Source organism: Ipomoea triloba, chromosome 4 (genome assembly GCF_003576645.1).
Source record: "Ipomoea triloba cultivar NCNSP0323 chromosome 4, ASM357664v1".
Taxonomy (NCBI): domain Eukaryota; kingdom Viridiplantae; phylum Streptophyta; class Magnoliopsida; order Solanales; family Convolvulaceae; genus Ipomoea; species Ipomoea triloba.
The window spans coordinates 3,546,960-3,573,650 of NC_044919.1; the positions used below are offsets into that span (position 1 = coordinate 3,546,960).

Here is a 26,691-nt window from a genome sequence, read left to right on the forward strand (position 1 = left end):
TTTTTTTTTGGGGGGGGGGGGGGGGGGGGGGACAGTATTTAAATTGTTCTTTGACTTTTGGTTTGGACTCTGGACATGAAATATTAATTTGATGTCTGTTTACATATCAATCCAGCAAGATCTTGTTGGAAATCAGTTTCAAAGCTGCTAATCTACTGTTCTCTTGTATTGTGAATTTGTGATGTGGTTTTAAACCCCACTGGTGGATCTATTAGCTGACTGTTTATTCACTGTTTTTTTCCTTCCCCATTTCTTCTTGATGTCGTTTTAGTTCCATCAATTTGTCAGTATCAACATGGACTATTCTGATGTGATTTTAAACCTATTATGGGTCTATTAGGTGATTACTTATTCACTCTGTTTTCACTTTTGTTTCTTCTTGTTCTGTTGCTATACTGTCATCAATTTTTTGTTGGTACTTTCAGTATTTTTATTCATGTGGAAGTGAAATACCTTTTGCAGATGCTTTTATTTGGTTCCTTTACTGAGGATGAAACCAAATCATGGTTTACACAGTCATCTGGAAATACTGAAACGAAGACTTTTGACAAGAAAGTATCACAGGATGATTCATCAAAATCAGCCCCTGAATTATCTTTTGGCAGTTTCAGCACTGCATCAATCATGAAGCCTGATTCCTCAAAAGGACAAGAATCCCGTAACACTCACGAGGAGAGAGCCAGGGGTGTTAAGCCAGTGGCAGATATCTCTTCAGTGGTTCTTCAACAAAATGGAGGGATTCCCAATGCAATCACAAATGGAAATGAAGGATCTCCAGTGGTCAAGAATGTCAATATTACCAGTTTGTGCATCTCTGAGAACCAAAATAAAGCAAGCAGTCAGTTCCATAAAGCAACCTGCAGTGATCTGAGCTCAAATGGAGAAAATTCAAATGGGATGATCAATGATTCAGCAAGGATGCCACACTCTGAAGATCTAAAGTCATCTGATGGGCCGCTGTATATTGGTGACTTGCTACCTCGAGGCTTGATCAACTCAGGGAATTTATGTTTCCTTAATGCTACAGTGCAAGCCCTTTTATCCTGCACTCCATTTGTAGAGATTTTGCAAAGGCTGAGGGTTCGTAATATTTCCAAGGTATGCTCTTTCAATATTTGCCCTTCTCTTCATGAACTCAGCATTGGTCAAGAAGTAATTTTGACCTTAATTGTATGTATAGGTTGAGTATCCAACAATAGCTGCATTTTCTGGATTTATTGCTCATTTTACCATTCCAAGCTCGTCAATTGCTACGAAGAAAGATGTGAATGATATTGAAATTGGCATGCCATTTAGTCCTACTATGTTTGAAATGGTTCTGAAGAATTTTACCCCTGATGTGCCAGCTACTTTCTCAGGCAGGCCAAGGTGTGTATTACTTGTATTTCTCAATATTTTTTCTTTTCTACTGCTATTAAATCTTTGAGTGATTGTTTGCTGATTGCAGTTTAAGTCACTTCTCTTACTGTGGACTTGCAAATTCTTGAATGGCATGAAAGTTTTAAAAAATTATTTATTCTTCATTTTCCTTCTTTTCATTTTGCTATCTCTGCCTCTCCCATTCATTCCTCCCCTTGCCTCCCACACCCTGCTCTCTGGTGGCATACATAAGACTTGGAACTTTATTTATTTATTTATTTTTTATTGACATGATGCATTTCTAGTTGAATATGACGACTTCACAGTGGACTCTTTTCTGCTGTTGCTCTTGAGGAAGGACCTAAAAATAGATCTCTGGCATCTAACTGGATATCTAACTATGGGATTTGGGATTGAGATTTGCTAATGGCTTTGTATCCAAAGTCCCCATTGCATTTTTTGTGTTTGAGGATTTAGTGGAATTTCTTTTAGATTGTACCAGCGTATATAAAGTGCAATAGTTAATGCTTTGATGAGTTTTACTCGACAGACAAGAGGATGCACAAGAATTTCTATGCTTTATTATGCATCAAATGCATGACGAACTACTCAAGCTTGAGGGGCAATCAAATTTAGATGGAGGAAAATCATCTCTTGTTTCTTTAGAAGAAGATGATGGGTGGGAGACAGTTGGCCCAAAGAACAAGTCTGCTGTAACAAGAATGCAAAACTTTGTTCCTTCACAATTAAGTACAATTTTTGGAGGACAATTACGAAGTGTTGTGAAGGTTAGAGGTAATGCATTTGATCAATTCCAAAGAGAAAAAAAAACACATTTTTATATCTGTTTCCTGGTAAATTTATTGAAAAACAAGCATTTTTTTTTTCTAGCCAGCCTTTGATCGATAGCTTTTGCATGCATTCTATGACAGGGAATAAAGCCTCTGCCACGGTTCAGCCATTCCTTTTACTCCACCTTGATATCTCACATGAAGCTGTACATACCATTCAAGATGCTCTTCATCTGTTTTCAGCCCCTGAGACACTTGAGGAGTACCGAACATCACCAATGGGGAAGGTAATATTTATTATTGTTTTTGTTACAGTTTTGACTTTTATTTTGTTTATATTCTCGTTACCTATGTAGAGTGATTCAGTTCATTTGCACAACATGGAATGCGTTGTCATTATGTGCTTAACAGATCCAGAATTTTGACTTGGTGGGGATACATTTATTTTTATATTCCATTGATATTTTTCTTAGAACTTAGTGGAGATGAACTTCCACAAATTACCCGTGCTTAATTGAATTTGTTACAACTATGTGTAATATAGTATAATTTTCCAAAGTTGAGTTGGGGCAAGTGTGCCCACTTGAATGTGCATAGATCTGCCCCTGAAAACAGCCAAAGTTGCTTTTGTGAAAGACTGTTTTCTTTCATTGCATTTTTTATGGTGCATTTACTGTTTAGAATATTTTTACTTTTATTTTTAAAATTCCTTGTGCTTCTAGGAAGGTTGCCACTTCTCTTTAAAATTTGGTGTTAGAGGGATGCTCAATACCTGCCTAAATCAACCAACCAGCCTAACTGATTATGAATTTCTGATTAATCTTTGTTATCATAAAGAAGGATATTGTTATTGCTGATTTACATTTCCAACAGTAATGATATTATGACTCATCATTTAAATTGTGGATCCATTAAAATGTCATGACTGCAATAAAACATGCCAAACACAAGAAGCTACGAATGAAGCATTCTAATAAGAAGATTTTTTAATTTTATTACTCCGTATTAGTTTTTATTTTTGAATGCTAGGAATGTGGGTTGTTTTCTCAAACTACCTTGATGTAACAGTGGACATATTTTGCATGTTCGGTGCTATCAGTGTTTGAGTCTACAAGCCTTTTCCTTAGGTATATTGGCTGTGCACAGGGAGCATTACTCATATCTTGGGATTTAATTGGCTACAATAGGAGGAACTGCAAGAAAGCTGTAGGACCTTTATTCTGAAAAATAATGTGCTAAAAATGTTCAGTTCGCTCCTTTTTATTTTTCATATTTTCCTTGCTGAAGTATCAACAATCAAGTTGCTAGTTTTGTCTCTCGTGTGCACCTGTTATTTGTGTGTCTTTAATGCTTCATAAATGATGCAATCATGTATTACATACCTTTCAGGCTGAAATAGGGACTGCCAGAAAATCTATTAGCATACAAACACTTCCTAGGATCATGATTTTACACTTGAAGCGATTTGGCTATGGAAGTCATGGAAGCACCAAATTGCATAAACCTGTGCAGTTTCCACTTGAACTGGTGATAAGCCGTGATTTACTTGTTGCTTCAACTAATGAGGTAATATTCCTTTTCTTGCCCATGAAATAAGCTCTCGCTACATATGCTGTATTTGCATAATAAAAACCTCTACCTTGTATTAGTTGTATATGGCATAATAGCCTAACCAAAGGAATTGCCTGTCCTTGCTGGCAAAATTTGTTCTCTAATCCAATATAAAAAATTAGTCAACAGCAGTGAGTGCTAATAAATTATTATGAGGAAGAAAAAAACAATGTTGGTAACCTTATAGACAACATAATCTTTGGGTATTACTTTCATTCTACAATCTAATGAAAGCTTTTTGAATGGTATTAAACTATCAACCAAGTTGGAAAATTCAGCACAATAGAAATGTCATCATTGAATATTTGATTGAGTGGTATTAATTTAGTATAGTTGTAACAATTGAGTCAACTGACACTTATTATTATTATTATTATTATTATCATCATTTATTTATCATAATCATAAAAACTGAAGTCTCTGCCAACCAATTTTCCTCAATGCTGAGGGTGGATGAACTCTTTTACAACTAATGATGGAGTTTATTACACATTGATTTGAAGTTTTATGAAACACGGGAGTATATTATCTATTTCTATAGGTTGATATTAATCTTCCCGTCTCGTTGGACATGTCCCTCATAATAGTGAACGCGAAGGGTAATGTGCAAACTTGGTTTTCAAACACTTGCTTGATTTCTTTAGTATATTGGATGACATTCTATGGTGATCGATACCCTTCAGTATGCTAGATTATACTTTATTTCTCTCGTTTGCCCCCTCCATAGAGTATAAATTTACGATGGCTATATTCTTTGTTTATTCACCATGGTTCAGAGTCGGAAATACGAGCTGGTTTCCACAATAACTCACCATGGGAGGGAAGCATCAAGGGGACACTATACTGCTGACTGCCGCTACCCTGGTGGGAAATGGCTACGGTTTGATGATGCGACTGTTACTGCTGTCAGCACCATCAAGGTGCTGCATGACCAGGCTTACATTCTTTTCTACAGACAAGTATAGAAGATCAACGGCAATTTACACAGTAACAATACAAGGAAAAGAATGCAGGCCGATGCTGAAGAGTAGATCTGGTCAACAAACCAGGTACTTGGCGATTCCCAAAGTGCAGTGTCTACTCTATCTCAAAGATATGATCAGTTTAGTTAACACTTGTATTTGTTTGCCTACAATCAAATGCTATATCCATCCAGTGCCTGTTAGGAGACAAATTTAACACATACTAGCAATTTTGTTACTATTTATGTATTGAATCTTTCTATTCCTTAAAGAAAACCATGTCCCCATTGCATTGAAAAACTGAGAAATGTCCCTTGACGTCATTGTCTTAGCAAATCATACTAGGTTCCTGTTCCATTCTTCATTGTCCTTTCCTAAAAATTCCAACCGACAATTGTTTTAAAATGCAGGTAGAGAAGTCAAAAGTCTGTGTTCTTAGTTCTATCCCAATTCCCATCCTATCTGCACAGGAGTTAAATTATTGTTAAATCTCCCAAGGTCACACTTTGATGACATTAAAAAATGAGGGGTTTGAAAGAGTATGAATAGTCCAATATTTTAGCTAAATAAAAATGATTTCTTTGCCGGAAAGTGATTAGCCTAGTTGTCTGCATTCTGCACTTTCCTAATGGTCCCTGCAGTGTTTGTTAAAGAAGTGTGGAGTGGATGAATCTTGGAAGCATCCCTTGCACGTCTAGTTTTCTACCTAAGCTTATTTTCTTAGCAATTGTCTGGTTACGCGTTTTTGTCTTCCTCCAGAAACATGGGGTCAACTTTGGGTTTGATCTTGTTCCTCTGGGTATTTTGGAAAACATTATTTTGAGTGGGGTCTACTAACGATTTGAATTTGGTCGAAGACGGGGTGAGGACTAAAAAGTGTAAATTAATGTTAGCCGTTGATATGAGTTGATGACAATCTGGTAAATATTTCAGGCTTTTGATGATTGGTGAAAGTGTAATTGTCTTGAGTGTATTTTTACATATCATCGGATGCACTTGTGCATGTATGTATGTTTTCACATTTTTTGGGGGTGATGAGGGAAATTCACATTTACTACTCGAGGGTGTGCACCAGATAAATTCCGCCTTGCGATCCTAGCTGTCAAATGACCACAAGGAGCTAAATCAGCCTAGGTTTTTTATAGTTTACCGATTCAATCTACTTGCGATCCTAGCTGTCAAATGACCACAATGAGCTACATCAGCCTAGGTTTTTTATAGTTTACCGATTCAATTCAAGAAGACCAATAGATTGCTTCTACTATGAGTTGAACTTAAAAGTTTGGTTCTTACCAAGTGAACACTCTAACTAATTTGGTTGAGATTTTCTATTTGAACATTTTAACGAGTGTGAAATATGTTGTTAGAAGACTCTTAGGTGTGCACACAGAGACAGATGTTTCTGTGTGCATCCGTGTGAAGCGCATCGGAAATTAAATATTTCCGAAACAGTGAGTCATCAGGGTGGTTGTTTGGTCTGATCACTATGAATATTTTATATTGGTGAATGGTGTGGTTAAGCAACTCCTACTTTGTGTAAGTTTGCTTTGCTTCTTTTCTTTGAGACGAATGGGAGAACACTGAGTCGTTTCTTGTTTGCTTTTTGGCCTTTTGAGTTGTCTGTGGTCCACTGATTGGGATCCAAACTCCTCTTTTTTCTGCTTTTCTTCTTCTTCTGCATAGGAAAAACTATGCTTTGCTTTATGACTTTTCTTCAATAGTTTTGCCCTTCCAAGAAGCAAATGCGGTCGGGGTTAGGGGTTAATTTCGCATCCACTCCTATCAAATAAACTGGAAAATGGGGAAAAAGAGAGAAAAAAGAGGCATATCTCCACTCATATTGCAGGCCAATTGGCCAACTTATCCAAGAAAGGTATAAAAAAGTAATTGTTCTAAAATGGACGGTCAAGTGGATAGATCGTGAATCCTGTATGTCACACGTTTAATTCTTTCAAACACCATCTTGGTTGAATTTGTCGCGCATGTTTTGGAATGAGGTTTACTCAATGCACATCATTATATAGTAACTATAGGTTTTCATCATAAAAAAGATATTTAATAATTTGCAAAATTCTAGACTAAATGGCTAAAACAAGGAAAATAAAAGAGGGCCTGCATGGGCAGCTCAGTTGGTTATCCAGTCAATCAGCGGCAGTTCGACACCACGGAGTTAAAAAAAATAAATTATTATTATAAGTGAATTGCCACTGCAACAACTCTATTAGGTATAGTAAAAAAAAAGAAGAAAAATAAGCAAACAAAAAATTAAAAAAGGACCATGAATTAGTGACATGCAAAAAGTAAATATTACTCCGTATTAAATAACTTTAAGAGGAGACTAACATTAATCAAAGATATTTACACTACCACTAGTTAAATTTATTATTTGAAAAGGTTTGAATTTTCATTGTAATTCATAGTATAGACAAACTCTTGGAGCTCATAATTATGCTTTTGTTTTTAAACAAATATATATTTTTGTTTTCATAAGCTCCAAAGTCCAAAGGATTCCTGTTGGATAAGCACAAGTAATGGACCAAACACCATTGACAGTCTGACAATATATAGTTAGTTTAATGAAAACATCAAATAGAAAAGAACCCTTAAATTAAGGGAATGATTCCTTTTTAGCTCATTCCTAGACACAATCTGTCAATAAACTACATCAAAAGCAAATGGAGAATCTCAACACAACTTCCCCAACCCTAATGATGGTTGGGGTTAGCAAATCCCACATGATTTTCACTATTTGTTCCTTTGTCTTGTAACTCCTGTCAGATAACTAACTCCTCAAACCTATCCAATTTTTTTAATTTAATTAACTTTTATCTAGAGAAATAAAAATTCGCTAAAATATTATACAAATATTGATGATCTTTACAATAACCGTTGTCAGTGAATACTCAAAACTTTCTGAAAGTTGTCAGAAACTTTTAAATCAAGCATGTTTGAGTATCATGAAGAACTACTTTTAGATCAAGAGTGTGGATATCATTATATGATTTTTTTTTTTCCTCTTCAAATGGAAGAGGGAGTGAATCACGTGTATCAACATTTTACATAATCAAACCCTACACCATGCATCCTGCGACTGTCAACAAAGCAAAACTGTACTCTTAATTTTTTCTTATGAATTGATGTTAAGCCATCTTCGAGATTATTTATAGTTAGTTCTGGGAGGGGTTGAGGGAGTACCAAGAGGAAGAAGATGGAGAAAAAACTAGTAATAATTGAAACATATATACATACGAGTATTGAGGAGAAGAAAACAAGAAATAAGATATTCATTAATGTTAATCACTCAGATCTACTTACAATACAAAGGATATAAACAAATTATCACACATATGAAGGATGAAGACATAAATTTTCTTTACCCCCCTCTGCTATGTCTGAAATCACAAAGATTAAAACTACAATATGTTTGCCTTTCCACCTCCTAAAAATCCCAGCAAACCTTTCAATGCTATCAAAAAATTGAGAAAGAACCAAAAGAAGAATATAATGATGTCAAAAGGACTGCAAACCTCAGGAAAAAAAAAAGGGATAAATAGTCATAAATGCTTCTGATCTTCATTCACTGACAACCTCAAAAAACATCCTAGGACAACAAGAACTTAGTATTCAACTGATCTGTACTTTGAATCACCTGAGATTTCTGTGATGTATCATAGTTTGGAACCCACCAAACTCTGAGGCTTCTATCAAGACTCCCACTGTACACCATAAACCCACCCCCAACATAAACTGGAGAAGCCTGCAAACATCTGACACCCCCTTCATGCCCATTTATAACCCCAACTTTAACCAATCCCCCATTGATTCCCATCTTCCAAACCCTAATACTCTTATCAGCAGACCCACTACACAAAAAACCCCCCATTACACACAGGGACAAAACAGCCATTTCATGAGCTTTCACCTCACAAACCATTTCCCAATCCTCTAAATCCCCATTCCTCATCCACCCCATCACATACCCATCAGACCCTGCCCCATAAACCAAACCCCCATCCCCAGAAACCACAACCCCATTCATAGAAACCCCTCTGTGCCCCTCCAAAACCCCCTTCAAAGAATGCTTTTTTTTCCCTTCTTTCCCCCACACTTTAATCTTCCCATCCGCAGAAGATGAGTAAACCATTCCCTTGCTTGTAACCAATCCATTAATCGCATCGTCGTGAGCTTTAATCGACTCCAAACATTTGAAATCTGAGATTCTCCACACCTTGAGAGTCTTGTCCCATGAGCCTGAGTAGATGTTCCCATTTGTGACGGCCAAACAGGAGATAGTGTCGGAATGTTGTATCCAGAGCTTCTTGTGGTGGCGTCTGGTTTGGACGTAGTTACTCTGTTTTAAGAATTTTCGGAGGTAGTCTTTTGTGGTGGGGAGGGAATCGACGAGGCGGAAAACATTCTCGGAGTTTCTAGAAACTTTCCAGACCCGGATTCTGCTGTCTTGGTGAGCCGTGAAGACTTTGTTTCCGAGGGTTAACAGGGCCTTGACTGAGCCGTCTCCCTGTCCGAATTTGGTGAATTGGCGGAGATTTGGGTGTTGCCATACGATGATGTCTTGGCCCTGGGAAGCGCTGAGGATGAATTCTCCGCACAGGGCTATGCAGGAGACGGCGCCCACGTGGCCCGAGAGAACCGCTAGGGGCTTGGGGGATTGGGGGCCCGAAACGGGGGTTCTTGGAATGTGGGGATGGAGGTCTTGGAAGTTGTGTCTACGCGACGGGGATGGGCTTTCGTCCGAATCGCTGCTGGCGGCGCTGCTGCTGCCGGTGGTGCTGGTTGTGGCGGAGGGAGATGAGAGAGACGGCGGCGGCGGCGTTGAGTGTGGGACTGGAAGGTTTGGTGTTGAGTGCGGCATTTTGTTTGTTGTTGATGGATGGAAAGAGGGATTGGAGGAGTGAAATCCAGGGAGGGAGGAAACGAGCTTTTCCAGAGAGACGTTAATGGAAATGCAAAATGGAAGATGGAGCCAAAAGCCGGTACGCATAAATAGACCTCGGTAACCCTTTAATGAAGAAAGCAACTACCATGTATATTTTATATTTTTATTACACAAAATAAATTTTATTTATTTTGTACTGTTTCGGGAGGAGTGACTGAGTGGATAGTGAATGAATTAATCATGAGTTTCTTAAGGAATTTATCAGGTTTTTGTCTCTCCAAAGGTTGAATTTTCAACTCTAAAGGCCCACCCCGTTTCGGTAGGATAAAACATGCTAGAAGAGATAAATCACAGTAATGTTATTTATAGAGGAGTAGTTAGGATTTACCTTGTTCATACCGATAATGAATACCTGAATCTTCATCATCCAAAAAAAAAAATAATTTCTTTTACCTTTTTAATCTAATAACATATTTAGTCTACGCCAAAGACCTTGTGGTATAGTGACACCCCGATTGCACTCCACATGGGACTTTGTGCTTCATTTGGTTGATAAAGTAGCTATAAATAGATACTACATGGTAGCAGAGTCAATAATACTCAAAAAAAAAAAAGGCAGAATTAAATTAAAAAATAATACTTTTTCTTATTTTTCTTAAAATTTGTACAAATAATTACAACTACTATTTCGAAACAGACATATAATATTAAATTTTGGGATGTTGACAAATGACATGCACACAACCATTTACGAAACATCATAATGACGCTTCTGTTTCATTTAAGGAGCGTACATTAAACATACGAGACATTAAAGTTGGTGTATATTTTTAAATAATACTAATTTCATTACATTTATACATATTTTTTTTTAATCTATTAAAATACAAAGAATCAAGTTCTTATTGGGTTCGAATCTGTAACCTCTAATTTGAAAGAGTTACAGAGATGTTATTGAACTACAAGCTATTTGGCAAGTTAGTTGGTGCTTTTAATGTTTATTGGTCCAAAGAAGTTGGTCTATATGTTTTATAAATATTAAGATATACTTCAATGTTAAGTTATATGTTTTTTTGGGTGATGAAGAAAATCCGCAGTCATTACTCAATATAAGTGTAATTTTTATAATTAGCTAGGTTTTTTCTAAACATGATAATTTATGAAAATAAGTTCGTTAATGGGTTGGAATGATAATAATGACATAAACATGATAAAATTAAACATGGACATGACCCGTTAATGTTAACGGATTAAAGTTTTAAACATGAATTACAAACTTGATTTTTAAATAGATTGACACGATATATATGTTTAGTTAATAGGCTTTGAGTCTGCATGACAATAATTTCTTTAAACTCGTTAGACATATTCATATAAGTTTTTTTTTAGAAAATAAACATTTAGAACAAAATTTTTTTATTAAATCAAAAAATAGTAAAAATATTTAATTCATAATATACTATAATATTCATAAAATGGTAATATAATGTTTAAAAATCATAAAAAAAAATCATAATTAATGCTAATAGTACTGGATTAAGAGGGTAAGACATGAATTTTAACAGGTCAACTCATTAATGACCAGGAATACATTACATGTAAAAACTAACTCATTATTTATATTTTGTTAACATGTTGTGTTGTAAATAATAATAAGCTCCAAAGTTATACACATTTTTAAAGTCAATATATATATATATATATATATATATATATATATATATATATATATATGACATTAAGGGTGTGTTTGGTTGATAGGTTTTGGTATAAGGTACGTGTATCAAAGTAATTGTTATTGTTTGGTTGACAGGTTTTTAGAATACTACTATGAGTTTGGAATATCTCATTAATTAAAAAACACATACCTTTATTAAATAAGGGTTTCATTTCCTTCCTTATTTCCTTCTCTACTATTAATAATCATTATCATTCCACCCTACTACCAATACCAAACATGCAAAATACGTTCACCAAAACTCATTACCCTTACCATGTATTTTATACCCATACCGATTCTGATTCTCATGTGCGAACCAAACACACCTTAAATTTCATATTTTTTTTTATATCTCAATCACAAATAAATTTATCAATTTAATTATTGTTTTTGTTCACACTCATATCTATTTACTAGAAAAATGTGAACATCTTGCATGCTTCATAAACACGCATGTTAATGTTAATGTTAATTTTATGTTGTGAGTTGACTAAAATGGCTAACCATTCAGCATGCATGTAACGGCTATTTAATTGGAAAATACTACTACGAGGACGCCGCCGGTTCAAACCGCTCTTTATGGCTTTTAACCACCACCTAGCTACCTTGTTTTGTTTGGGGTGGGGTGGGGGATCTAAATAGCTAATTAAGTATTTATGGTTTTTTAAGATGGAGATGAATATAATTGAGCATAGTTTCATGGCGAAATTTTGAATAATATAAAATTTTGTAGAATAAGATTGAAAAATGATAAAACTGTGAGACATATATATCGATGTATCTACTGATAAAAGTGTTCATGCATTGTAATTGAATTTGTTTCATTAGACACAATGATTTACATATACGTATTTTTTTTTATCTATAAGAGTTTTACTACATGCATTGACTCCCAATCTCTACTCCCTCACTTACCTTTTACTCTCTGACGTAGCAACCATTGATAAGTTGTTTTTATTCAGTGGGTCTCATCAAGAAAAATATTTATATTAAAAATATATAAACAATTATCACATCAACGGCGAAGAACTCCCATGCATAAAATTAAAAGTCAGAAAAGGTCCATCTCTCCCAGACCAGCTAATCAAAGTTGTGCAATAGTTGCATACACAATGAATTAATATTACCAGTGATTACAAGAATTAAAACTTAAAAACTTATTCCAATCAACTTGGTTGATTGTCTCTATATTATTGTTATATTATTGCTTGGTAGTTGCTACATATGTGTGTGTGTGTTTGTAACTTTATCAATACCTTAATCCAATCACCAAACATTGACTAGAAATCTCCACTAATCCACTAGTTCGAAATTTGACTAGTAAATTCCACTAATCAAGTTTAAACTTCAATAATCATTAATTAATCACAAAACTATGGTTCAAAAATAATAATAATAAAACCAGTCCAAGCATATAACAATCAAGGTGTAGACAATTACTGTCAAAGAACATGCACAAGCGGGTAACTTTTGAACAATTTATAATAAATTATCAGTAATATATACACACGCATGTTATATTATATAATTTAATAATTTTTAATTATTTAATGATATAATTAAACTTGTTTACTAAAAGTATAAAACATAACATATAATTAAGAATATGATAATTCCTACTTCCTAGTAAGTTAATTCACAAAAATGTAATAATTTGGATATTATGATATTGCGTATATATTTCTGGAATATGAAATTACTTCATTTTTTTTTTCCCTTTTGACCATGATAGCCGACCAAATTAAGGTTGTTTGGTGTGATTCCAACAAGGATATATTCGTCCATATGGAGCTTGCTTGTCTGCTTGGAAATTTACTTACACATTAAAAAAATGGTTTAAAAAATATATACAAACTAATTTTTGTACAAATTAAATAACTAACAAATGTAAAAGATATATATACACTTCAATCCTCGACTTCTTGAATCTCTTATATCAAATGACATATGGCCTAAACCTAGGGTGTTTTGAGTGGCAAAGGACTCATCCATCCTTAACCAAAGGTTAAGCGTTTGATCATTGACATTAGGTATGAAGCAGTCTTCGATGATGAAAATCCCGAATACAAAAAAAAAAAAAAAAAAAACATATGGCCTATCCTTGTAATTAATATCATCGGAGTGCATGTGACCACGGTTTATGTAATTTATTTAAACGATTGCCAAGTAACTTGTAGCTCAATAGCGCAACTATATATTTTCTAAATAAGAAGTCATAAGTAATTCCTTTTATTTATTTTTTATTTTTTTCTGACTAGAGACCTCTAGAAATTTGATAACTACATCAAATTTTGATTAATCGAAAACAGAATTAATTGTAAATACTCTATAGATTTTTTCTTAAAGCTCCAAATAAATAATAATTTGAATACTAATAAATTAAACCAAATTCTCTCTCTTATGTTAATTGATTCAAAACGATGGGACCAGATTTGAACTATAAGCTATGGTAGGGAAACTATGCAAAAAAATGAAATGTCATTTTTCTGTCAAGATATATAAAAATGAATTTTTAATACTGAGGTCTATTAGTTAGGCTTGATAATAATGAATTAAATATACAATTATGTCTTGGAAATGTTGCACAACCGTGACATGCCGAAAGCATGAAGTTTAATGTGGGGAGGACCACACTCAAATTTGAACTTTAAAGTTTGAAATTGTTAGTGTATAAAATAGGCATCTATTAGACTCCACATATATGTGTGTGTTTGCCCGTAAGGGCAGCCTGAGTGGCAAGACCAAGACGCTCGCAGCCGTGAGGTCCTGAGTTCGAAACCGTCTGCCACCCGGGTTTGAGCCGGTCAGCTATGGGCAACCTAGGCTGGTTAACCTCCTTGTGGTCCTTTGCCGGCTAGGATCACAGGGCGAGGGTTTACTCACATACTCGGAAGAGGAGTGGGGTTTGCCTCGATAAACCCAATATATGTGTGTATATATTATGGGAATAGAAAATTTACAATGTTTTGGAGTATATCTTAACAATAACAACACCTGTTATACGGAATGGTTCAAAAGCATCATCGCTATGTTTACTAATCTCGTATTTATAATGTGTTTATAATAAAATAAAATTATAGTGTATCTAAAATGAAGCTGAATAACATGTTTTACATATTGAGTGCATATTATCAAATGAAACTGTCGTTGAATTAGAATGATACTTTAGTTGTGCTGTAATAAAATTATAATATATATCTAAAATAAAATTGAATAACATGTATCATACATTGCGTGTATATTGTCAAATGAAACTGTAATATAATTGAATTAAAATGATAATTGAGTTGTGTTGTAATGAAACTACAATATGTATAAAATGAAACTGGTTTCACATATTTGAGTGTGTATTGTCAAATGAAATCGTAGTTAAATTAGAATTATACTTTAGTGGTGTTGTAGAGTATATAATGTAAAATGGAACTGTAGCTGAATCAAAATGATTCTTTTAATTGTGCTGTAATAAAATTACAGTGTATATAAAATGAAACTAAATACATCATAAAAACATAATTAATTAGTCGAAATGAGTGCCATTTTTTTATTTAAAAAATAACACCGTTTTGAATCATGGTCCAAAGTAAAATTTGCCCAATAATAAATGTGTGATTTTGGGAGTAAAACCCATATCAACCTTCTAAAGTGATTTTGATTGGGCCGAATTTGGTCTGTCCCACCGCGGTTTATGGCCGGCTCTGTCTGTTGCGGGCTGCATGACCGGACCAGTGTAAAGAACAATGGGCCTACGTTTTCTCATTAGACAAAAGTGCCTACAAATGGGTAAAATCAGTAGACAAAGCCCACTTGAACGTATTACTTTATAATATATTTTTTTTCTTTTTTCCCTTTCCTCCCACATTCTCTTTCCTAATTACACATGCAAAAAACTCATCAAAACCTACAACTATTGGAGATGCTAAACAACAATGGCATAGTTTTTTCTCGTTCTATGTAATTTGATGCATTCTTCTCCGTTGTATTAAAATAAATTTAACAGAGGTGAATGTTTATATATATCATGCTTTCTTAAGTTCATCCATAAAATAAGAATTAATTTTCTTTTGATTATTACTAAGTCATGCATTTATGATTTATCTATTAATACTCTATTGACTTGTTAGTTGAAAATGAAGTCCTTTGACTTCTTGATACGGAGATCAGGCTTCAACAAGACAACACGATTACTTATGTATATATTTAACATCATATTTTAAAGATATTTAATTTGCATTTAATTTATAGTTATCCGCTAATAATTGATTTTATATTTTCACATAATTTTCTATCAAGTATAATAAAATACGATACACCCAATTTTACTAGGTACTCTTAGAACTTGTAAATTATATCGTGAACTAAAATTCACTATGTACATTATGTACTTTCTGAAGGTACATAATATGTGAAGTATATGTTAAAAAATTGAATGTATAATATGTTAATTGCATGTACATAACTCGGACTATAGTTCACAATGTGCATAACGGATCTTAGTCCACGATATAATGATTGATTAGAACTAGTGCTTATTTATCCTATATAACAAAATACGGTATACCTGTGAAAAATTTACATCACAAATAATGAAAAATTAAATTCATATTATTGAATAAAAATGTCATTTTCCTAAAATAAATAAATAAATTCCTAACCTTGGAAGTAGTCAGCCCTAAATCCCCTTATGGGCAAGGCACCAATTTTGTTAGTGCAACATGTCCCATGGGTTTTTGACATTTTGACACAGATCTTAATTAGTCATGCATGACCATGACTAGATTCCATGCTAGTCAATTCAATTCACTCATTTTCTTGTTCACTATTTAAGTATGCATTAACTTAGGTGAGAAGTTATGGTTACGTATCATTTTCTAACCATTAATAAAATGGGCAAGAAAAATAATTGAACTTATGTAAGTTACTTGACTACTTCAATTTTTTTGAAAAATGGAAAAAGACAAAATATAACACGTTTTATGTTATTTATAGATTTGTACATTACAACACGTATTGTAATTGTTATTTCGTTTATTGATCAATACTTACTATAATAAGTAATATATAGAGACGGAACCGCTGTGGGACAGTAGGGACAACTAACCTTATTATGACTGTTATTGACATTTTAACGTTATTTAAACTTCGTTTCCCACTCAGTTAATTTTGGATCTGTCCCTGAGAATATAACGAGAGAATTCGACATTTTCATTAAAATTAAATTGCACAAATTATGTTAATCAAATTAGACATACAAATAATCAAAATGTATCGAACTAATTTAAAGAGATTTAGATTGTTTAAATAATGAGATTTGGTTAAGTAAGATTCGATCAAAACTCAGATTAGATTGTATACGAATATAGTAAGCAAATCAGACACACATGATACAACGTATGTATACAAATACATTTTAAGGTTTATGCGTTTTCCCACGCAAAAACGGTTTGCCTAAAATGGGTTGTTGCATCAATGAAGATCACGGAACGAAAATATAGGGCGTGAAGCATCGTATAATTTCTCCTGAATCTATCTTCCGATGATGTTCGGTTGTGTTCCCAACAACGAAAAGGCACGCCCCCGCAGAATCTGCAATTGAGTCCCCACAACACACTGACCATCAACACTGCCCTTTGTTCCCTCTTTTACTGAAAGAGAGAAACAAAAAGAAAAAGAAAAAGAGAGAAAGAAAAAGCGTTCCTTTTTCAGAAAGAGCGAGGCAGAGTGAAAGAAAGAAGTGAAGGGCGGCGACGGCGGGGTTCCTTCGGCCGCAATGAGGCTCACCGGAGACGGGAATGGTGGTGGTGGTGGGGAAGGAGGTTTGACGGTGGTCGGGGTGAAAATGGATGGCCGGAGTAAAGAGTTGTTGACTTGGGCTCTGGTTAAAATCGCTCGGCCCGGCGATCGCGTCGTTGCTCTTCACGTTCTCAATCTCAATACAGGTACTATATATATATGTGTGTGTGTATCTTGCCGTTATTCATCTTCTGGGTGTCGATCAATTTCATTAATTTTGTTCAATTGCAGAAGATAAAGGGGAGTTGCTTTCGTTGGTGAAGACGTTTGATTCAGTGCTGGCAGCTTATGAAGGCTTCTGCAACTTAAAGCAGGTGCCTTTATTCAATCTCTCTCTCTCTCTTCAAATGTAATTTCTCTTTGAGATTGATTGTTTCTGTATGCTCGCACGGACAGTTTAGTTGGTTTGGGTGGTAAATTGTGGGTAAGGACACCAAATTATACACTAATATGGTGGGATTATTGCCGGCTCGGGCCAGGCCTCCCATATAATGGGCTGCTGAGTCATCGTGTTTACCCCGCTACAATATTGTTGGGTTGGGGTGTGGGGGTTGGAGGAGGGAATTTTGCTTTATGTGCACAAAGATATTTGTTGTCATGCCAAGGACCTTGTAGTCCGGTGGCATCAAACCCTTCCCTTTATACGGGAGGTGGTGGGGTTCGAGCTTCAGTGGAGTCAATACTGACTAAAAAAAAAAAAAAAGAAGATATTTGTTGTCATAGTAATTAGGGTAATAAATGTTTCTACATTGTGGTGATAATGATGATGATATGCATAATAATTGAACTGTGTAAGTTGTGCTAGTAACTGGTAATAATTGTTGTATGTAATTATCTGCAGATAATGCAGGTTTTAAATTTTCATCTTTTGCTGATACCCTTACTGGCATTATAATAATTTAGGAATGATATTGTTGGTTGTCTATAGGGAAAGGGTGGTTATTGTTAGTTTTACTCCTATGTTGTTCTCTGAATTGTAAGCTGGCAACTGATCTGAAGTAAGGTGAAATCTTTTACAGGTTGATTTGAAGTTTAAGGTTTGTAGGGGATCACCGGTGCGTAAGATCCTAGTCCGGGAAGCGAAAACTTATAGAGCTGCAAATTTGGTTGTTGGTACTTCGTCCACCCACCATACAATCCGGTCTACGGTTTCAGTTGCCAAGTATTGTGCCAGGAATGTTGAGAGGAGCGTTTCGGTTATTGCTGTTAGTGATGGGAAAATTGCCTTTCAAAGGGGAGCATCGGATTTGATTGGCCAAACGTGTCATGTTGATGTTCCTGGAACAGCACGACTGGCCTCTTCGAGTAGTGGCGGTGGTAATGAGAGTAACCCTCTAGCTTTGGTGCCCGCCAAGTCTATGGACCTGCCTGAATCTAAGCCGGGATGGTCGCTGCTTAGAAGAGTGCTACTTCAAAACGGGAAGAAGTCTGGAAAATCTGCAAAAATGTCGTCTTTAGTGCAACGGGTTCTGACTTTGCAAAGTAGGCAATCTTTTGCAGCTATCTACCCTGATCACAAACATGGTATATGCGAGGACAATTGCCATTCTCCTAGATCAGATGAAAAGAACGATGAAATTGCGTCTGCCTCAAGTGGCACGACCTCTCTTTCTGTTCCTAAAGAGCTAGAGGATCTTTCGAAAAAGTATGCATCTCTCTGCAGATTGTTCAGCTACGAGGAACTTTTGACAGCAACGTCTAATTTCACATCTGGTACGTGGTCATTCTTGAACCTTTACATTTTGCGACGTTCGTTAATGCTAGTGTATCACTAATTCTTCTCAATTATACTTCCAGAGAATATAATTGGAAAAGGCGGTAGCAGTATGGTTTACAAAGGGTGCCTTCCCGATGGCAAGGAAGTAGCAGTGAAAACGCTTAAGCCATCACAAACTATGGTGATCCAATTTTGTTCAGAAATCGAGATTCTTACAACTTTGCATCACAAAAACATTATATCGCTTCTGGGGTTTTGCTTCGGAGACAGCAATCTTCTGTTGGTCTATAATCTGTTATCCAGAGGAAGCCTCGAGGACAATCTCCGTGGTATTCAAAGAGCCTCGTTGTGTGAATGAGTAGATTATCAGCTTTAATTTTCTCGAAGCCTGCATTGCTGATATCATTACTGACAGCTGTCTTATGTATACTAGGTACTCCAAATGTCGGTAACACATTTGGTTGGAGCGATAGGTACAAGGTTGCTTTGGGCATTGCTGAGGCGTTGGACCATCTGCACAATTCAGCTGATGAACCTATTATACACAGGGACGTTAAATCTTCAAATATTCTTCTTTCTGACGATTTTGAGCCACGGGTGCGTATTTTTGTTTTATTTATTAACTTAAAGCACATAATAAGACAATACTAAGAAATATTTTGGTCCTACAGCTGTCTGATTTCGGACTCACAACAATGGCTTCAAGTTTATCGTGTCACTTAGAAAGCATTGATGTTGCTGGAACATTCGGGTAACTAACAGATTACTCCCTCCCCTTGAATTCCAAAACATTATGAATTTCTGCTAACTAACTTATCTCGTGCAGCTACTTGGCTCCGGAATATCTTGCCCATGGAAAAATAAATGAAAAAATTGATGTGTATGCATTTGGTATTGTGCTGCTCGAGCTTTTATCGGGTAGAAAGCCAATTGATAATAGGAATGCCAATGCACAGAAAAGCTTGGTTTTGTGGGTAAGTTAGTCTTCCTGAACCAAACTTGAATTCGATCTCCAATTTTACATACTCTCACTTTGGATTTGCCCGATAATGCCTCAGGCAGAAGAAATGTTGAGGCTCGGGAAAGCTACAGCGTTGCTAGACGAAAGCTTGGTTGACGCATACGACCATGATGAGTTCGAGAGAGTCGTCTTGGCAGCAAAACTTTGCATCAACCATGACCCGAGATTTCGCCCTGAAATAAACCTTGTAAGGCCATATCTCGCTTCCATTCAATGACCCCGCTTTCATTACCAACCGTGGTATTCTAATATTCAATTGCACGGGCAAATTTAAACAGGTGGTTAGACTTCTCCGAGGCGAACCGGATGCAATTGATTTGGCGAGGCAACATGTGGATGGGTCGGAGGAATTGGACGGGGTTGATTGTGAAAAACCCGGAACCGACATCCAATCCTTGATTAATCTTGCATTGTTGAATTTGGAAGATGATTCCCCTGCAAGTAGCAGTAATGGTCAAAACATCTCAGTGGAGGATTATTTGCAGGGCAGATGGAGCTGTTCCTCAAGCTGTGATTAGGCTTTCTAACCAACATTTTGGTCTGCAGACAAGCTAACAGTGTTCTTTTATGTGTAAATCCCCCCCTCCCCTCCCATGTAGTTTCTTGGTTTGGTTTTGTTGTAATTGTGTCTTTGTTGATGGGTATGCAAAGCTGCCTCATCCTTGCTTGATTTGTTCTCAGTTGCAATTTGGTGTTTGGTGGCATTTCTTATTTCAATTCTAAATATATCATTTATTTGTTTTTATGTATTTTTTTTGTGTTAAATAAATATTTGTGAAAATTTGTGAGAACTATGTTATTATTGTGGAACAAAATGAATTTTAAAAAATAATCTTAAAATCATAAATTTTATTAAAATGTTACTCCGTTACGTTTTATGTGTCTAGTTTGGTTAACGAGACTTTTGACTGAAATTATTTTTAATTCAATTTTTCATAATATTAAGTTTAGTATTAATATACAAAAATTATATATTTAGAAACTACATTAAAAGTACTATTAAACACAAAAAATTACATTAAAAAATGAGTAAAAAATACTAAAGAAAATAAACGAAGAAGAAAGAGTTAGGAAGTATTATTTACCTCACAAATCTATACTATTGATAAAAACATAATCCTCAATTTTAACTTCTCGCTCAAAACATATTTAAGGTTTGCATAATATTGTAAATTATATAGTAATACAATATTCGTACTATAATTGTACATTAAAATACAATAATATAATTCTTAATACAAATATTCTTTCCTACTTTTTCTATTCCTAATACAATTCTAAATTAAAATTAATAATCGTAATAATACAGTACATATATTTCCCAATTTATATTTATATTATTAATAAAAACCAAATTCTCTATTTTAAATTTATGCCCAAAACACTCCTATACTATTAAGGTTTGCGTAATAATAATAATAACAACAACAACAACAACAACAATAATAATAATAATTCAGAATTCAAGTAGCCATAATGTTCAGAAAAATTACAAATTAATGTAATGAACATTAATATATGGAAGATTGTGAAAAAAAGAAGGGGGAAAAGAATCGGCAATTCATAATTTTGAATAAAATACAAGCTATTATTTGACTATTAAAATTACACTATAAATACTCTCAAAAGCAAATAACAATTCTACTATTGAATATTTTTAATTCTTTTATGCTATTTCTCATATTTCTCCTTATTGTTTAGTTTTTGTCTCTGCCTCCGACCTATCCCCAAGACAAGGAAAAACTCTTTAAGGCTCTAGTTGAAGTTGTTATTTGTCCAGAGAACATCAATTCTCTACAATCAACCAACAAACACTCAAATTCTTATTCCATTACTCTCAGGTAAATGTTTCCCTAATATAGTTATTCTGATAAGCCACTTCACTATGTTTAATATAGAAATGCACAATTAAATCCTGGAAACAAGAAAAAATGAAAGCTGGTAGATGAGAAATGCAGAAAGAGAAAATTAGACTTTATGCAACTGTATGCCACAAGACAATAGTTTTATTAATCATAAAATATATAGTACATTCACCACATCACTGACATGGGAAAAAACCTTCCTCACTTTGCATTTCTTACAGCTGCATCTCCTCATTAGCTTTCCTCAGGAATTCATCCCAACCACTTCCTGGACTGGTATCTAAGTAATCTCGAGGAACTGCAGTCTTCAAACCAGGTCAAACTCCACATTGGTTCTCTACAATTCTAAAATCCAACTCATTTACACCTTCTTCCAATTCTTCCCAAGTAAAGAGCAGTGGCAAGGTAAAAGCACCCCATGGGTTAAAATCTAAAAGCTTGATCCGGTGATCCAGTGTAACATAAATATCAAATGTGTAACTCTTTGACTCAAATTTGCCCTTCACTTTAGCAGAGAAAAAACTTTGGATCGCTGTTTTCAGCTCATACTTCCTCTCAATGAGAGAAGGATAAAAACCAGTGACCTCACGTTGGGAAACCCCTACCAGAACCATATTTCGCACAAAGCAACGGAGTTCCATCTCTGGATGCAAGGAAGGGTACCATTTGCGAAGAGCAAGGACAAACTTAGGAGGCCTAGAAATAGTCTTATTGCTGCAGGAATCATATGCATGACAAAAATCATGGACTAAGGAATCTGATGATTTGAATAAAAGTGCAATCTCACTGAAAGATGTGCACTTGAGGTTCCCCGTAGAACTAATCCAAGCAGAATCTTTAGGTGAACTCCAATTAAGCTTAGGGAACGCAGAACCCCCCAAAGATTGAATTGATTCCTTAACCTTCATCTCGAGTTCAGGGAATGAAGGGGGTGTTGGAGGTATTTCTGATTCATCTTGAGATCCTCCAGTAACTTCACATTCATCTTCATCTTCAGGTTTATGGACTCTATTGGGAAGGGAGGGCATCATTATTTTCTATGGAGAGGGGGAGAAGAAAGGGGCCATTATCATCAAGAAGGTACTCTATAAATGATTCTGGAAGATCAAGGATTTCAGTTTTTATGGAGTCAGATTTGAATTTTGGGTACCACTCTTGGATCTGACATCTACTAACGTCCACTTCTTCCATTTTCTATTAAGATAGGAATGAACGTATCCTGCTTGAAGTAGTGAAAGAAAGTTATGAATGTTTCAACTTTTTCATAATAAGTTTGAAACATAGGTAATATAATTTTTTAAGAATAGTATAATAGAAACTCAAATAACCCATTCAGGTAAAAAGTGTAAAACAACATACATTTGGATGCCTAGTCATTTTTATTTACTTTGTACTTACCAAAGCATGATAGCATAGTCTATTGACAAAGACAAGTAGTTGGTATGTTTATAACAAAAAGAAATGTTTCACTCATTAGAAATTATAGAAAGGTAGATAGATAAATTATATATATATATATATATATATATATATATATATATATACATATATATATTTCACTTTATTTTGAAGAAATTCCTCTCAAAAGTTGTAGGAAATTATGAACCATTATTTGTAAATGAAAAAAAAAAGAAAAAAAAAAAGAGATATTTATTAAACTTATGAACAAAAAGGGAAAAAACACTTGTAGAAACCATTAGGTATTAAAATTTATGAATAATGCTAACAGATATCTTATCATTTTTCGAAAATAAAGGAGGAATGTTAGAGCTGAGACTTGTAGTGAGAAGTTAGTAGTGGTGAGAGGGGTGCCACTTTGAAATGGATTTGGTGTGGAATGTGGATGCGAGGTTTTAGCAACAAAGATTGATCGGATTTGGTGAATTTTTGAGCAATAGTTACATTGGGGTGAAGGTAGGTAAGGATGGTGGTGGTGAATGGGGAGCGGTAGTGGTGAGTGTTTCGGTATTCGGTTCGGTTCTTTTCAGTTTCAGTTATGATTTTAAAATATGATATCATTCAATTTACGGTTCGATTTAGGAACCCCAAAGTCTCAACATTTCATAATTTTCCAAACAACACATATTCACATAGTCCAAAGCCAAAGTTTAAAATTTAAACATAACAAAATAACAATCCAAAGTCCAAACACACTACCAATTACCAGTGCTAAGCCAAGCACTGGGAGTGCTTGGCTCGAAAGTGGAAACCTTTCTGCAAAAGTGAATTTTTGCACTCTGCAGATTAATTAATTCAAACAGAACACACATACCAATACTTTAGAATGTAAGCATTCCATCATTCACCTATATATGATTAGCTCTAATGTTGATTTCATACAGGTAAAATATGGAAATAAATTTGATTCCCTTTCACAAAATAGATCTACACTTTTCTGACACATATCAAGTACAGATCTGGAAAAAAATTGATTCGACCTTAGACATTCTTTCACAAAATAGATCTATACTAATATGAAACAGGTTACACAAATTGAAACTTAAAATAACAAATTTTTAGGTTTATACATCACAAAGTAGCAACATTATAAAATTGAAATCGCAATATGGTGACGAAGATCACATTTGAAATATCAAAAACTTATTTTGTAATGTATTGATTTTTTAAATAAAACATGAATAACCCTAACTGATGCATATATGCCTATGTACACAAAAAAAACATATTATTCATATATAAATATTATACAAAATGTGGTTCTAAAGCATAGATTGAATATAAAAACTTAGGAAATGGAGAATAAACTTACTTTTTTGTAGATCGGTGATTTTTGAGTGGTGTGCTTTAATTGTGTACAATCGTTACTTTTGAGGTAATGCCGGAGAAACCAGATCCTCTGATAAAAAATGTGGATCTGTGTCTTGCCGTTAAAATACTTTCACCGGCGTGTGCAACGTAGAAGTCCTCGCCAGTATACTAACACTACTAAAGTAACCGCATATACAGTAGCTGATTATGTACTTCTAAAGTGATCAGCTTTCAAAACTGGAACGATTAATCACAAATGAACACAAAAACTTACAAAATAAGGGAAAAAATCACTAAAAAAAATTATGTAGAGAGAATGAAGTCTTGGCGTGCAGAGAGAGAGAGAGAGAGAGGGCAGACGGAGAGGACAGAGAAGAAGACGAAAGGCCAAGAAGAAAAGATTAGAGTTTGGTACTACAAATTTATATATGGGGTCAAATGAGTTAAATTTCTTTTGGGCTGGTGGTTTTTGGGTTTGGGTTTAGTTGGACCTAAAAAATATGTATTGGGCCCATTTTCCAGCAAAATAAAAAGCAAGAATAAAGAGATTCTTATTTTATATGTTCTTTCTCAATTCTTATTTTATTTTAATTTCTTTTAAAACTGTCAAACAAATAAAATTATTATCAACTTATAAAGTTTTGTTGGATTTATACAAAGAGATTTTCAAAATTCAATAAATTAAAGGAAAAATGGCATCTTTGGTCCCTGAGATATACTCAAAGTACCGACTCAGTTCCTGAGTTATGACCGTATTTGAGTTTAGTCCCTCAGTTATGAATGGCGCATTTGGTCTCTGGCCGTTAAATTTAACGACAAATTTTAAAAATATTTAAAATTTGAGGGGTAAAAAATATGAAATTTACATTTTATTCTTTTTTTTTTAAGAAACATTTTATTCTCTTTATTATATCAAAACTACTTTCACAACATTATTTTTCGCTTATTAGCCTCTTATTTCAAGATTCTTCAATTCTAAAAGTATTTTTACAATTTTAGTATGACTTGTTAGGAACCTGACTCTCGTATAATAAACTTAAAACTTAACACAAACAAATAAACATTTGATTATTGTCTTCATGCGTGTGAAACACATTATCATAACAATTTTCGATTTTCTTTACTAAGCAACAAATGCAATCAAACCATAACTTTTGAGATTTTTAGTATGTCAAATAATTATTCGACATACAAAAAATCTCAAAAATTATGGTCTGATTGCATTTGTTGCTTAGTATGTCAAATAATGATTTTTTACATACTACAAATCTCAAACTATTTTGGTGAATTTCTCCTAAAAGCAACCTGAAAATTTTGTCATTATTTTGTATCTCAAAAATTCTGGTTTGATTGCATTTGTTGCTTAGTAAAGAAGATAAAAAAAAATGTCAGGAATGTATGTTTTACACGCCAAAAGACAATGATCGAATGTTTCTTTGTTTGTGTTAAGCTTAAAGTTTATTATACGAAAGTTAGGTTCCTAACAAGTTATACTAAAGTTATAAAAATACTTTTAGAATTGAATAACCTTAAAATAAGAGGCTAATAAGTGAAAAATAATGTTGTAAATGTAGTTTGATATAATAAAGAGAATAAAATGTAAAATTCCTATTTTACCCCTCAAATTTTAAACATTATTAAAAATTTTCGTCAAAATTAATGGTCAGGAACCAAATGCGACATTTCGTTCATAACTGAGGGACTACACTTGGATAACCATAACTCAGGGACTGAGACAGTACTTTGGGTATATCTCAGCCTCTCAGGGACCAAATATGCAATTTTCTCATATAAATAATTATAATTATAGTATGTTGTGATGTTCAGTATTAACGTTACATTATTAATATTATTATTATTATTATTATTATTATTATTATTATTATTATATAAGTTACAATTTAGGGACCCATTTGTGATGTTGTTGAGAATCATAGACCATTCTCTTGATTTATGCAATGGTATTAGGTGGGTGATTATCAAAGTAGTAGACCATGTGATTGAAGAACAGATCATGTCTGGCAGCAATGTAGGAACTAAAGTGTTAGTCCCCCGTATGACTATGACATAATCATATATGAGGTTACCTTTCAAATTCCAGAGAAGACAAATACTATCACATCTTGAATTACTTTTAAAGAAACTTGTACTCCTTCCGTCCCATTTTGGTTGTCTAGTTCGTTTAACGA

The 26,691-nt window shown here is 34.3% G+C and overlaps 3 protein-coding genes and 1 pseudogene across 3 annotated transcripts in view; 2 read left to right on the forward strand and 2 right to left on the reverse strand.

The window, feature by feature from the left end:
• The window catches only part of LOC116016590 (ubiquitin carboxyl-terminal hydrolase 24-like), a 7,273-nt gene extending 2,250 nt beyond the window's left edge, over nucleotides 1-5,023 (forward strand). The window contains exons 2-7 of the mRNA XM_031256926.1: nucleotides 463-1,098; nucleotides 1,181-1,368; nucleotides 1,910-2,154; nucleotides 2,292-2,437; nucleotides 3,540-3,716; nucleotides 4,538-5,023. Of these exons, the coding sequence (XP_031112786.1) occupies nucleotides 463-1,098; nucleotides 1,181-1,368; nucleotides 1,910-2,154; nucleotides 2,292-2,437; nucleotides 3,540-3,716; nucleotides 4,538-4,726 (1,581 nt within the window). The 3' untranslated portion in view covers nucleotides 4,727-5,023. The remainder of the gene's footprint in view (nucleotides 1-462; nucleotides 1,099-1,180; nucleotides 1,369-1,909; nucleotides 2,155-2,291; nucleotides 2,438-3,539; nucleotides 3,717-4,537) is intronic.
• A 2,954-nt stretch (nucleotides 5,024-7,977) lies between these two features.
• On the reverse strand, nucleotides 7,978-9,675 carry LOC116015645 (protein JINGUBANG-like). Its single transcript, XM_031255783.1, has one exon. It carries the CDS (start codon nucleotides 9,594-9,596, stop codon nucleotides 8,325-8,327), a length of 1,272 nt encoding a protein of 423 aa, XP_031111643.1. The 5' UTR covers nucleotides 9,597-9,675; the 3' UTR covers nucleotides 7,978-8,324.
• Nucleotides 9,676-16,859: 7,184 nt separating this feature from the next.
• On the forward strand, nucleotides 16,860-20,617 carry LOC116015203 (cold-responsive protein kinase 1-like). The gene is made up of 9 exons (XM_031255226.1): nucleotides 16,860-17,276; nucleotides 17,362-17,444; nucleotides 18,150-18,843; nucleotides 18,928-19,176; nucleotides 19,281-19,444; nucleotides 19,519-19,598; nucleotides 19,674-19,821; nucleotides 19,906-20,055; nucleotides 20,147-20,617. Exons 1-9 carry the CDS (start codon nucleotides 17,108-17,110, stop codon nucleotides 20,384-20,386), a joined length of 1,977 nt encoding a protein of 658 aa, XP_031111086.1. The 5' UTR covers nucleotides 16,860-17,107; the 3' UTR covers nucleotides 20,387-20,617.
• Nucleotides 20,618-21,842: 1,225 nt separating this feature from the next.
• LOC116014768 lies at nucleotides 21,843-24,880 on the reverse strand (annotated as a pseudogene).
• Nucleotides 24,881-26,691: the final 1,811 nt, after the last annotated feature.